This window comes from Trachemys scripta, chromosome 8 (assembly GCF_013100865.1).
Source record: "Trachemys scripta elegans isolate TJP31775 chromosome 8, CAS_Tse_1.0, whole genome shotgun sequence".
Classification (NCBI taxonomy): Eukaryota; Metazoa; Chordata; order Testudines; family Emydidae; genus Trachemys; species Trachemys scripta.
This window is the reverse complement of record NC_048305.1, coordinates 71,405,963-71,420,792: the sequence shown is the minus strand read 5'-3', so window position 1 is coordinate 71,420,792 and position 14,830 is coordinate 71,405,963. Positions and strand designations below refer to the sequence as shown.

Sequence of the window (14,830 nt, the reverse complement as noted above, 5' to 3'; positions counted from 1 at the left end):
CTCGCGTCTTCAGGAACACTACTCTGTTTAAAGGGCTGCAGCAAGGGACTTACTTTCCGGACCAGAAAATAACCGTTGGGGATGTTGAAATGCCCATAGTTATTCTTGGGGACCCAGCCTACCCCTTAATGCCATGGCTTATGAAGCCATACACAGGCAGCCTGGACAGGAGTCAGGAGCTGTTTAACTACAGGCTAAGCAAGTGCAGAATGGTGGTAGAATGTGCATTTGGCCATTTAAAAGGCCGCTGGCGTTCATTATTGACTCGCTCTGACCTCAGCCAAAGAAATCTCCCCATTGTTATTTCTGCTTGCTGTGTGCTCCACAATCTCTGTGAAAGTAAGGGGGAGACCTTTATGGCGGGGTGGGAGGCTGAGGCAAATCGCCTGGCTGCTGATTACGCGCAGCCAGACACCAGGGCGATTAGAAGATCACACCATGAAGCGCTGTGCATCAGAGAAGCTTTGAAAACCAGTTTCATGGCTGGCCAGGCTACCGTGTGAAATATCTGTTTGTTTCTCCTTCATGAATACCCTCCCCCTTTACTGACTGATTTTCTGTAAGGAACCCACCCTGCCCCTTCCCCCAGCTTTCTTTCAAACCAAATAAAGTCACTATCATTTAAAAATCATTTATTCTTTATTAATAGATTAGAAAAAGAGGGAGGGAACCCGGGTGGTATTTGGGAGGAGGATTGCTGGGAAGGAAAAAGCCACAAAGAAAAGGTTAAAAAAATGACAGCCTTTTGCTTGGGCTGTCTACTGGGGTGGAATGGGAAGGTGTACGGAGCCTCCCCCCCCCCGCGTTCTTACACGTCTGGGTGAGGAGGATACGGAACATGGGGAGGGGGGAGGGTGGAACAGGGGCTGAAGCGGCAGTCTGTTTTCCAGCAGCCGTTCCTGAACCTCCACCAGACGCCGGAGCAGCCCCAGCGTTGCATCCTTCATCCTCTGGTCTTCCTGCCGCCATCTCTCATCTCGATCGTCTCTCCTCTCCTCACGTTGGTCCCTCCTCTCCTCACGTTGGTCCCTCCTGTCCTCACGTTCACTGACTTCTTTCCTATACTTTGAAACTGTTTCCTTCCACTCATTCAGATGAGCTCTGTCACTCCTGGATTGCATAATTTCAGAAAACATGTCCTCCCGCGTCTTCTTCTTACGACGCCTTATCTGTGATAACCTTCGGGATGGAGGAGGGAGGCTTGAGGAATTTGCAGCTGCTGTAGGGAGGGGAAAAAAGAGAGAATTGTTTTAAAAGCTACATTTTGCAGAACAATGCTTATACTCTTTCACGGTGACCAACACTGTTCACATTACATAGCACATGTGATTTCTGTGCAAGGTCGCATTTTGCCTCTTAATGCTGAGTGCCTGTGGCTTTGCTGCTAGAGATCAATCACAGGTCTGGGCAACAGAATTCGGCTTGCATGCGGCCATGGTAAGCTTCAGCGCCGTCCGTGCTTTCCAACATACCAAGCATAGCTTGTAGAGTGCTGCAGAAGCCTGGCCAATCTCAGCCAGTTGGGGGGGGGGGCAGTGTGGTGGTGCTTGTCTGGGCCCCTTCAGGCAAGTAGAGTGCTGCGGTTTTTCTGTTAACATTCAGCAGCACCAGAAAACAAACTAACCCTGCAGGAAGATCCCTGCAGGCACCAAACTACCCACCCCCCCGCCGCCGACCCCCCCCCTCCTCCATGAATTCTCTGGGATGATCACGGTACCCTCCCCCCACCGCGTGGCTGGTAACAGGGAAGATCCCTGCTAGCCAAACGCGAAAAACTCAGGGCCAATTTCCCATCTGCGCTTGGCTAACTGCAGGGAAGGATTTATTTTCCGCCACAGGCAAACAGCCCAGTAGGAACGGCCACCTCTGTCCCCTTAATTAAGTTCCCGTATTTCAACCAGGTTACCAGGAGTGATATCACTCTCCTGAGGATTACACAACAAGATAAAGAACGGATGTTGCTTGAATGCCAGCAAACACCGGGACCATACGCTGCCAGGCTTTGTCAGGCAATGATACCAGATTACTTGCTGCAAGCATGGCGTGGTCAAGTGTCCTACCATGGAGGAGGGAATAAAGATGCACTGCCCAGAAACCTTCTGGCAAGGCTTTCGGAGTACCTCCAGGAGAGCTTCATTGAGATGTCCCTGGAGGATTTCCGCTCCATCCCCATACACGTTAACAGACTTTTCCAGTAGCTACAGACTTTTCCAGTAGCTGAACTGACCGCGAATGCAAAGTCAGGCAAAGTAATCATTAAAAACCGTTTGCTTTTAAAACAAGTTTTATATTTTAAAAGGTAAACTCACCTGAGGTCCCTTCCATGGGGTCAGAGTCTTGGGTACTGGCTTGGGAGGCTTGGGAGGGTACTTCAGTCGGGGTGATAAAAAGATCCTGGCTGTTGGGGAGAAGGGAGTGCTGTGTGCTCTCTGCAAGCTCATCCTCCTCCTCCTCCTCCTCTACCCCATCAGCAGAATCCTCAGGCGTCGAGACTATCCCCGACCCAGAATCCACGAACACAGGTGGGGTAGTGGTGGCAGCCCCCCCTAGAATTGCATGCAGCTCGGCGTAGTAGCGGCATGTCCGCGGCTCTGACCCGGAGCGACCGTTTGCCTCCTTTGTTTTTTGATAGGCTTGTCTGAGCTCCTTGACCTTCACGCGGCACTGCTCAGAGTCCCTATTGTGGCCTCTCTCCATCATGCCCTTGGAAATTTTTTCAAAAGTTTTTGCATTTCGTCTTTTAGAACGAAGTTCTGCAAGCACTGAATCCTCTCCCCATACAGCGATCAGATCCAGTACCTCCCTCACGGTCCATGCTGGTGCTCTTTTTCGATTATCAGCCTGCATGGTTACCTGTGCTGATGAGGTATCTGTGGTCACCTGTGCTCTCTACGCTGGGCAAACAGGAAATGAAGTTCAAATGTTCGCGGGGCTTTTCCTGTCTACCTGGCCAGTGCATCCGAGTTCGGATTGCTGTCCAGAGCGGTCACAATGATGCACTGTGGGATAGCTCCCGGAGGCCAATACCATCGAATTGCGGCCACACTAACCCTAATTCGAATTGCTAAAATCGATTTTGGCGCTACTCCGCTCGTTGGGGTGGAGTACAGAAATCGATTTAAAGGGCCCTTTACATCGAATTAAATGGCGTCGTTGTGTGGACGGTTACAGGGTTAATTCGAATTAAAGCTGATAAATCCGAATTAAAGTCGTAGTGTAGACCAGGCCTCAGTGCTGGTTTAATGCTCTTGGAGCTTTCTGCAGATATTCTACAGGAATTGACCTTTAGTGAGCAAACAATGTATAGCTCACTAAAACTGGATAGAGTACATATAAAACACTTGATGAGGCCATACTACTCAGACATGAAACTGCTGTTGAGTCCCTCCTTCCTAAAGGATGTTGGGGGCCTTTTGAAGGGCCACTTCTGGGAAATTCTGTGGAGGATTCCAGCCTCTTGATGCTCCTGCAAAACGAGTTGCGGGGGTGGGAGTGGGGGGGGCTACTGAGATCAATGCAGTGTATGGCAAAGGAAGAAAGGTATGATTTTAACACTTGTTAAAATCCTAGTGTAGATAATGCATTTTTAGTTTTAGCATGTTCGTTGGTCGAGGTAAACCCTGGCGGGAGCCTGGTTTTCCTCAACCAGCTAACATATGAAAATTGCAAATTGCCTTGTGTATGCTAGGATGTTACACAGTATTAAAAACACACTTTTCCCCTCATGAAGGCAAAGTATCTATGCCACCAAATTCCTAGCTTTGATTAGCCCCTCCCTCTGCCTTAGGTGCTGCTGGCAGCCACTGCTATTTTAATGTCTTGCAACTGAGCACTCTGGCTCCAGCCTAGCAACTCACCGACGCATATGCTTGACTCCAAGCATGTGAGTAGTTCCACTGAAGCCAATGAAACTATTCAGATGCTCAAAAGTTCAGTACCCATTTATGTGTTTCAATGGATCCAAGTCCAAGTTTGCACTGAGTTGTACAAGTTGATATATGATCCTTCTGGAAAAAAGCAAGAAGAAAGACACAAAGCAAAGCTAATAAACTTACTGGGGAGTTGCAAAGGTGAATGAGTGGGTGATTTATTGGAATATGTAAGTTCAATTGTTACACAATTCCTGGCATGTGACTTATCTGATATACAGCACCAGCCCTACCACCTAGAATTCAATGTGATTATTGTGTACAAACCTGTGTTGCTGAACACTGCTGAGGCCACTTTTCATGGAATCTATCCTAAATTCAACTCTTAACTCCGAGAACAATCTTTCCTCTACATCACTACAAAACTTAGGGGTTTTGTTTGTTTGTTTGTTTGTTTGTTTTTGTGTGCATCATTTGTAAAACTCTGTGGCTTCTTCAGGGAATTATGAAATGCAAATATGACGTTCTACTGCTACTACCTTTTTGAGGCACTTTATCCAGTTTAAAAATCTGCTTGGAAGGAGTGGGGTAGGGTGAGAGAGAGAGAATTGGTTGAAAAAAATAACGCAAGGATTTGTGACCAATTTTAAGGAGGCAAGCTTAAATAAATAATGTTACCATCTTAAAATTTCTGTCTTCCGGAATCATGGCAGCTAATGAACAGAAGATTGTACTACAAAACAACATTTCTGTATGTATTTTTCACATTTGTCTAGTGTATGTTTTGTTTTAATGGAAAAGCTTTTGTGATGGTATTTGTGATGCTGAATATTGACTTGACAATCATCATGGCTAAACCATTAGTGCTATTTTTAAATTACTTAATAAAATGATGTGTTTCAATAAATGGAAATGGGCAGTATTTACTGATACTATGACCCATTTTAAAGGTCATCTCAGAGCACTGTTCAAAACTCCATTTTTAGGGATGACCTATATTTCAATATTGCTTTGCTATTTCCCAGAATACAGAATACAGAATTTCTGCAAAGGTCTTTTATTCTAATTTATATGTATTTATTTCAAAGGAATTTGTTCAGAAGCATTTTGATTGTGAGTTTTAAAAGTTTTGAAAAAAAACTTATCTTTAAATGTATTTTAGGAGAAACACATATTCTCTTTAACCATCTAATGGTGATTGTGTAGCCAGATCCCAAATACACCTTGTTAAAAGAAAGGGTGGGTACGGTAGAAGGTAAGAGGAATTGTTTGGTGTGAATGAAAATGAGAATTGGCAAAACTCTCATATTAATATGCAAGATCACTTTCATCCAAAAAAAGAAGAAGAAAATATGGTGGCTTGGAATTCATACAATGTAATATGAAATTAATTTCATACAATACTACTGGGTTTCAGCCCTAAGATCTGCTGGCTGAAGAAGCAATCTAATACAACGTGGACACGCTGTAATCCCACACCTATGAAAATAAAAAGGGGAAATATTAGGTCTCTTCTATACTAGGAAAATTAGCACCTCTGTTTGTTTCACCATCAGTGTAGCTTCAGTATGCCAGCAACAGTGAAGGCTGTAGTGTAGACAGGAGTCAGGTGTTCGTCAACTGTATAGCCTCCACCATTGCTACCACAGGTGGAAAGTTATCCAAGTTTTCTTTGTGTAGACAGCCTAAGAATAATGTGCTTATCTCATGAACTCAAATGCTGCCTTCTACACCATTCCAGGTATCAAAAACTCCAAGTGCAGAAATCTTCAGCTTTACCTTAACATCTTCTCTAAAATAGTACATCTCCAATGCATTGAAGATATAAAAATGTTCGAGTAGCATAAAACTGAATTTAATATAGAATTATGTAAATAAATGATATTGTAGTAACTATCATTCATTTTCATATTTAGTTAAATGCAAAAACTGAGTTATTTATCTAAAACTGCTAAAAAAATCTTCAGGCTACCGTACCCGATTGCCACAGCGTTGAGGTCAGACTTGCTGCAAAGAACATAGGGCTTTTATATTGCTCAATTCTGGTTGATGATCAACCAGATAATTTTCAACACCAGTAGTCTTGTATTACCTCTTACTCCAGAAGTTTTTCTACTTGATTTATTCTAGTAAATAGCACAAACAGTACAAATGGGCTTTTACAAAAATGTATGCAGACAGATACTACATGCTACAAATAATCTTAGCGCCCAGAGAACAGAAATGCAGTTAATCTCGATCTGTGGCTGAATGGTTACAAATCTTGTCAAATTTTTGTTGTTTCCTTAGGTACCCACATTTTATAGCTACTTTACATACTTACCTGGAAAAAATCCATCTAAACTCTGAGACACCATATCTGTATAAGACAGAATTATATTAATAATACAGCTGTGCAGATCTGGGAAAGAATAACTAGTTTTATAAAATATATTTTGGCACAGAACTGCAGTCATTTTAAAATAGCTTTAATTTCAGGTGCAAATTTTCAAAGGTACTTGCATATTTTCTACATGTTCAGCTTTACACAGGATGCCTGATACTTGCAAGTCAAGATTTATATATCACCTGTGTGTGCATGTGAACCTCTCCACCTTGTGCATGCATTGGGCATTGCATATATCAAGCACAGAAACTTAAAAATGTGGACCAGAATGACTTATCTTGAATTTTACTCTGTGTTTATTCTACTTGTATGTTCATGGACTTCCCTTTTTAAAATCTTTTTTAAAGTATTATGATTTTGGTTCAATATACAAATAGTGAATGCTGTAATTGGTACATTTTCCATGGAATGTAAAGTTGATGTGTCTTCTGTATGAATCTATTTGTATGGTAAGCATTCATAACTAATAACTGGGAGGAGTAGAAGAAAATGAGGTAACTATCATGTACTTAATTCCAGTGATACTGTTCTGGATTTCCTTGTTAACACGAAGCATTTTGCTAGTTCTCCTAAAACAGGCCTAATCATTTCTCTTGCTTTCTGTACTAGGTGCTGCTTAGCTCAGATCTGATAAATACAGTGCTTAAAGTGATGGTAGTAGCCAGAGGCCTATATACTTTATGATTCCTGATGTTGATTCAGCTTCACTGGTATAATCAGTATTCGCTTCAGTGAATTTTCATACTTTAGACAGGGCATTTAGGCTTTGCCACTTGCTGATGTATTTGCAGAATTGGATTTTTGTTCTTTTCATCTTACTGATACGATGTAATTGAAGTTACACCTGTAGTTTCAGTGTTGGCCTTTCTCGAGGCTACATCATTTGACATTGTTTGACAAACAGATGAATTTTCAGTACAGGGATTAGGTTCATCAACACTGATTATAACTGGAGTTACTATAAATGTAGTTAGTAACTATTGTACTGTGAAACATGTTAAACGTGCATAAGTGTTGGCAGGTTTAGGGCCTCTCAACATTTCAAATGTTTCTAAAGTAGAAATGTGAGGGACTATCTTAGCGACTACCATTTGGTCTCTTATTGGTAAATTAGAAGATATGTAGAAATGTACATGTACAGTGGGAGAACCTGCATTAATAGTTATCGTAAAGATGTCTGTGACATTTTTCATTACCCAGAGCAAATATAAGGAATATTTTATTTTAATACAATAATCAGCATATTGTTTCTGACATCACTGCAATGTTTGTTGTCAGATCTATATTCTTCTTATCTATAATTATGTATTATGAAAAGTATTTAAGGTTTTTAGGCTTTTATATCCCTTTTTATTAACATTGTCAAATTAGATTTATTTGTTTCAATAGATCTTTGAATGTGCAAAGAACCGTTTTATTCATGACTGCCATGTTACTATACTAAACCTTATTATGTGGAATATTTACTTTCCATAATCTCTTAAGTATCAAAGTCCTATTTAAACATGTTTATTCCACCCTTGTCTGGAATGAAGTATTGCATAGTAATAATAAAAATTGAGTGAGAATCGAGAGCATTATTATTGCACGTGTTTCTTATGTAATAAGAATTATTCTTCCTAAAACTTTGATAGTATCACCATATGTTATTTTACTACATACAGCCCCCTGGAAATGAATTCATTCTTTACACCATTGTTTTCTGATTAGGGAATCGGATAGACAAACTCTCTCTTAATTCCCTTCAGTGACTATGTTCCCTGGATACCCTTTAAAAATGCTAATTCACAGAGAAACTGTCTGTTTTTGGTTTTAACTTTTAATTTTTTTCCTTTTTATTCTGTTTCAGAAAACTGAAAGTCAAGAAATGTCTACCAATTTAAAATACCTTTCCTTGGGGATCCTGGTCTTTCAGACCACTAGTTTAGTTTTGACTATGCGATATTCTCGGACATTGAAAGAGGAAGGACCTCGTTACTTATCCTCTACTGCAGTAGTTGTTGCTGAATTTTTGAAGATTATGGCCTGCATTTTATTGGTCTACAAAGACAGCAGTATGTTTCAGATTTTAATCTAGAAGTAGCTTTCCTATATTTTACCAATTATTGTATTTCGGTGACAACTGCAAAAACAGGTGCTCGAATGCTGTGATGATAAGGAGCTATGCGAATGCCAAGATAGAACAAAAGATTGCCTTTCCCGCATCGAAATATGTGAAAAGAAGATCTAAAACCATTTCTATGAGAAAGTTAACCTACAAGCAGGGAAGACTTCTGTTTTGTACCTCATACTTAAGCACACAATATAATCTTTTGTAAATTTTGTATAAATATATACCCAAAAGATTCCATTTGACGGGTCATGGATGTAGGGTAAGAATTGTTGTCCTGGTAACAGGTCTGCACCTTCTGTTCACCCAGAAAGCATCTCTAGAGAAGAACGAGTAGGAGTAGGAGAAAGGGAAGGTACAAAGCTATAAATGTGCTTGAAGCATAAGTGACAAGTGCATGAGCCACAGTGAGGTCATGCAAGCACGAAAGGAGAGAAGCTGTTTCAGTATTATAGAAAGAACCACAATATTTAAGATAAAAATAACTTGCTGTATTTTCAAACTCACTTTAGTTCTCACATTGTATATTTTATACAGCACAATCATTTTCCTCTTTCCAGAATCTCAATATCTTGTCCTTAGTTTTCAACTCTCAACAAAAATCTTCACATTTGGTTCAAGTGACACATCCATAAAAACATAAGGGGTTTTCATAAGCTTGGTATAAATTTAAAGAAAAGATTGAGCTGCAAAATGAAGCGATGTTGAAGTTTCAAGTGGAAAGATTTCTACTTAATTGCTTTTTTCTTTTTTCTTTAGGAAGCTTTATTAAATTCTTAGTCACAGAAATTGTAATCAACATAGGATTTGTGAACATTATTTTGGATAATTGTTTCAGCTTTAGTATTTTGGGCTAATGCGGACACTTTGTATGATAGCAAAGTATCAGGAATTGCATACCTTATAGAATCAATGTAAAAACCTGAGAAAGATCATACAGCATTTTGAGTTTTCTGAAGACAAAAGTTGTCCTAAAAAGTGTGTAGCAATCTAAAAAAAACTGTTACAATTTGTAGCCCTCCCGTTTTCCCTGTCTCTTTTTTTAATCTTTATCTCTTTTATTGTTTCTTTGAGTAGAGTGCAATTTACGGGCTCTGAACAGAGTGCTACATGATGAAATCCTTAACAAGCCTATGGAAACACTTAAACTTGCTATTCCATCAGGGATTTATACTCTCCAGAATAACTTGCTGTATGTAGCACTGTCAAATCTAGATGCAGCCACTTATCAGGTATTGTGTTTTTAGATTTTTCCATAATTGTACACACAAAAAACGGGTTGTATAGTAATAACTTTATTTTGTCTTTTCAGGTCACATATCAATTAAAAATTCTTACTACAGCATTATTTTCTGTGTCCATGCTAAGTAAGAAATTAGGTGTATACCAGTGGTTATCATTAGTGATTTTGATGACGGGAGTTGCATTTGTACAGGTAAATATTAATAGTATGTGTCTAAGTTATTTGGGATTCCTTTTATTCTTTTTATTAAGGAACACAAGTATTAGAATGTAGGTAATTATATTGTGCCCCTGGAACTAATCGAGTCAAATACAAAGTTTCCAAAATTTCCAGGGTAGAATCATAGGATAGGAGAGTTTGCTGAGATGGATTAAATTATTTTTGTCTGCTCTGAAGTTTGAGAGTTACTTTTTATTTTTTTAACCTCTTACAGGTCTTAAGAAACTTTAATATGCCTTTGCCTACAGCCTTGCATCATTTTTGTAAAATAATAAACATCATACACACAAACACTATATATAATATCTAGCCTGCCATTCATAAGATATCTTGGGTGAAATCCTGGACCTGTAGAAGCTAATGAGAGTTTTTCTGTTAATTTCAGTGAGCACAGAATTTCATCCCTTATTCAACAAGATATAAAGGAAACAAATTTTACGGTAGATTTGGCTGAAATTTTCAAAAATATGTGATAGAATACAAGACTTTACAATTGTGCAATAAACCTCTCTGCATTTATCAGCAGTATAGACCCTTTATAGGAAACAAACGTGTATTCTATAAACATTAAAACTTAATTTTATGAAATAATTTGTATCATTTTTTAAAATGTACATACATTCTTTTGTTTTTACACTTAGTGGCCCTCAGATTCTCAAGCAACAACTACTAAAGAGTTGTCAGCAGGATCTCAATTTGTTGGTCTTATAGCAGTCCTTATAGCCTGCTTTTCAAGTGGATTTGCTGGGGTTTATTTTGAGAAAATTTTAAAAGAAACCAAACAGTCTGTCTGGATCAGAAACATTCAACTTGGTAAGTCCAGTTTTGGCCATTTAAAAAAGAGATACTGCATTCAGATGAACAGTGAACAAAATTCCCATGCACAGTAAAATAAGGGCTGGTCTACACTGTGCGGGGAGGATCGATCTAAGATACGCAACTTCAACTACTCTATTCGCGTAGCTGAAGTCGAAGTATCTTAGTTCGACTTACCTGGCCGTCCTCACGGCGGCAAGTCGACCGCCGCGGCTCCCCCATCGACTCCGCTTACTCCTCCTGCCGAGGTGGAGTACGGGCGTTGATTCGGGGATCGATTTGTCGCATCTAGACGAGACGCGATAAATCAATTCCCCAATAGATCGATTACTGCCCGCCGATTCGGCGGGTAGCGTAGATGTGGCCTAAGTATAATCATATTTTATCATGCTGTGGATAATCAAATATTACATAAACATTTAGCAAGTTTGATATGTATTTTGCTAACAGGAACACCAGGAGTTGCATCCTGCTCTAAACTCACTTAATGTATTTAACTTGCTAATTCAACATTTGTAAGTCTGTTTACTTTGATTTAAAATGGAGACTAATGGGTTCTAGAGAACAGCTGGAATATTGCCAGTTGAATTTGGACTGTGGAGCATTTGAAATAAGGGTATCCTATGTGACTTATTTGAAAGATGGTGTTATTGTCTTATAAAGTAATTAAGTAATATGAATCCAACATGTTTCATAAACACTGAATTGATTTTAAAAGTATTGACACTATCTAACGAGGTTTTTATAGAATTTAGACATACAGTAGAACAAAATAAATGTTTAAAGCTATATTTGTGTAAGAATTTAAAAATAAACGTAACTCTCATCTCTGACTATAGGGATTATAGATTGACATTTTTAAAGACACAGTGAATTCCTTCATTACCCACATTTGTTCACATGGATGAACTTTGATCCTAGCTCTTGGTGCTAGGATCATGATTTTCTACCATTTCACTATCCTCATCTACTGCATGCTCTATCTCTCTCACACCAACCATCTCAAAAGTGGTTCTGAATCTCCTGGAAACTGGCTTTTGAAGATGACCGGCACAATCTATTCTGAACTAGCTTCCACTCCCTTTGAAACCAGTTTCCTCACGTAGGTGGAAAAAAGCAATACCTCCCCTTGTTCTCCTGCCTCTTAACTGGTCGTGGAAAGAGACACCCTTCTAGTAGGCAGAGGATGGACATATAATCTCCATCTATTGCAACTGTAGTCTACGTATTTACATTTAAGTAAATGCCTCCAGCAGGATTTGAACTTTTATTTTTCCTTTGAGCTCTCTTTTTGCAATGAAGTGAACTAAAATTATTCATAATTTGACTAGAATATAGAGAAGAGTGTTATAAGATCTGAATACACTTTGAAAAGATATTTTAATTTAGGGAACTGTTTATATTCTTACTCTTTCAAGATAGAGGGAAAATTAATGCACCTGTTTACTTATGGTTACTTATTGTTGTATATATTTGAACAATCTTCTTAATCTATTTTCTGGTTCCTTTCCTCCTGCTTAACAGGAAAACAGGATTCACTATACTTCTAACTGTCTACGCACACACGTCAGGTCTGAATACATTAGTTATGCTTACTATCTCTAAAGGTCCCACAGATTTGATCTCACCCACCCTTTTCATGGCATAGAATTTGGGTAGAGGGTGAGAAACTTGCATGAATCCTGGGTTTTCAGATGTGGACCACAATCATAATCCAAGTACTTTGTAGGGGAACCCAAGTTTATTTGAACAAGGCCAAGTCTAAAATTTAACTAAAACTCTGGAGTCATCCTCACTGTAAGGATCTAACACACTTGAAATGATTGCAAAGTAAATATTCATAACTATGTTGAAAAGTGATGATTCTTTGATAAATTGTTCTTCAGATTTTCTGTACAGTGCAGAAAGGAATCTACAAAAACAGACAAGTTTATCAGTTTGATGTTGTCCCTGATCCCCCCCCCCCCCCATCCCCCAATGTTCCATTACTTGGTATATAAGAACAATTACGTTCTCAAAACAGGGTTTTAAAATGACTGTATGGGGTAATGGTACATTGAGCTATAAGTTTAAATTTGAGGTTTATAATAGTGAAAGGCATGTCAGCTTTTTCAGAAAAATATTTAACATTTTCAGTTATTTTAACTTAAGCTGATGCAATAGTTTGAGTAATGTCTGTTTCATTATGTTAAATGTTTAGAAAGTTTTTAAGTTTTCTATTCAGAAATTAAAGGAATATTAGTCACAATTTCCTTTTTAAATCTTTTTCTAAAATTTGTATAATACAGGATCACGATCTAATAGATTTTTTCCCCCATCATTTATTTTTGTAGTAGAAGTAATGCTCTAGCACTTCCAACTCCAATACAAACACAACATTCAGGAGAAATTCTGTAACAACAAACGAGTTTATGAAATAGAACTTTTAAAAAAATATAAGGAAACAGATTTTAAGCTTCTTAAAGGTTCATTATAAACTGCAAATAATTTTTAAAATAAAAAAATCCTTTGAAAGTATATTTTTTCAAAATTATATCCATACACCAGAGTTATCTGCCTATCTGTAAAGCAACGTAAGCCAAGAATACGTCAGTCTTATAACTGAAATGATCAAAATCTGTTATATGAGGAAAAACTATTTAAAAAAAAAAAAAAAAAAGTTCCTGTCAGATCCACTGGTTTGGTTTAAACATGGTTATTATATTGCAAACCAAAGCCTGATCTTGAAACTTGATTTACGTGGGCTGACCCCAGTAGTCATGCAGATCCAGTTATAGGAAAGGGGACCCTCCCCCCCCCTTTTTTTTTATTCGTTTCAAGCTTTCAAGTCTGTCTTTTATCTTTTAGGATTTTTTGGTAGCATATTTGGATTGATGGGTGTGTACATATATGATGGAGAACTTCTGTCAAAGAATGGATTTTTTCAAGGATATAACAAACTTACCTGGATAGTTGTAGTTCTACAGGTAATGTATCTAAACCCATATGCTTACATAAAAGACACTTGGAATCTATTCCCCCATAAATGCTTGGGGAAATTACACTGGTAGTTCCCATTAATGCTAATAGGAATTTTGCAAGTAAATGTCTCTTCCAAAAGTGGCAAAATTGACCTCTAAATAGAGAAATTGCAAATTATTAGCAATCCAAGCATTGAGTTATCAAACATTCTGCACAATAAAATTCTATAACGATATTGATTTTGTAATATTAAAAACAGATTAATAAAGAAAATAAAGCCTACCAGCAATTATACAGCCCACCTTCATAACCAACTTTATGAGCCAAAAATGTACACCCATTCACTAGTAATGTCCTCTTGATAATATAATCAATGATCTCTATTCTACAGAAAGAGTTCTGTTGTCAATTGCTTTCATCCACCATATCTACAACAGCATAAAATATACCCAGTGCCTTTATACATATCTTTACACACATTTCTTAAAAAGTTTTTAGCTATTAAAATAGATGTTACCACTGAAATCATCAATTACATATTACAGTTTCAGGTAACAGCACCTTTAATTCCTGTCTGTGGTCTTCTGAAGGAATGCCCGCTCAGGTCTCAGGCCTTTAGCTTCAGCTCTCCTCTGATCAGGGACTGCATCCCCACTATCTTTTGACCAGGATTTTAGGCTGCAGTTGCCTGTAGTTGCATTGTGATTCTCTGCATGCATGTCTGACCAGTGTCTAGCTCTTGCTTCTGCTTTCTCAATAAGGACAGTGTCCTTATGAGTGGCTAGTGTTCTTAGGTTACAAGTTACCACACAGCTCTTTCAAAGCAGAGCACATTCAATCTAGGATAAAAAACGTTGAGAAAATTTATAAAACGAAAACAGGATCTCAAGCACTTGGCCGTAGCTCCCCATCAGTCCTGTGGAGACCCTGACAGACTCCAGTCTTCAACTGCAACCCTTCAACATGGTTGGGTCCTCCCTTGTAGAAAAGGTCATGTCCTTTTGCCGAATCAAAAAGAAAACCTTTGAGTCTGTTTAGCCTTTTGTCTCCAACCCTCACAAAAACAGGTAAAACCACTCATTGCCCCTTCCTCTTCAGGCAGCCCAAGCCTCAAGAGGCTGGGACTCCACATAGCCAGCTTTGGGATTTTACAGTAATTGCCCCCTAGTAATTTCAGAATCCAAAGGAAGAGGCCCCCCCCCCCCCCCCCCCCTCTCCCGCGACAA

The 14,830-nt window shown here is 38.8% G+C and overlaps 1 protein-coding gene across 2 annotated transcripts in view; it reads left to right on the top strand.

Moving 5' to 3' along the window:
• The window catches only part of SLC35A3 (solute carrier family 35 member A3), a 36,945-nt gene that overhangs the window by 17,488 nt on the left and 4,627 nt on the right, over positions 1 to 14,830 (top strand). Inside the window, exons 1-6 of one of the 2 annotated variants that reach the window (XM_034779534.1) lie at positions 4,359 to 4,620; positions 8,105 to 8,309; positions 9,443 to 9,597; positions 9,678 to 9,800; positions 10,469 to 10,640; positions 13,491 to 13,609. In XM_034779534.1, the coding sequence (XP_034635425.1) occupies positions 4,576 to 4,620; positions 8,105 to 8,309; positions 9,443 to 9,597; positions 9,678 to 9,800; positions 10,469 to 10,640; positions 13,491 to 13,609 (819 nt within the window). In that variant the 5' untranslated portion in view covers positions 4,359 to 4,575. Of the gene's footprint in view, positions 1 to 4,358; positions 4,621 to 8,104; positions 8,310 to 9,442; positions 9,598 to 9,677; positions 9,801 to 10,468; positions 10,641 to 13,490; positions 13,610 to 14,830 lie in introns of those variants that run through there. The other variant, XM_034779535.1, reaches the window with a different exon arrangement.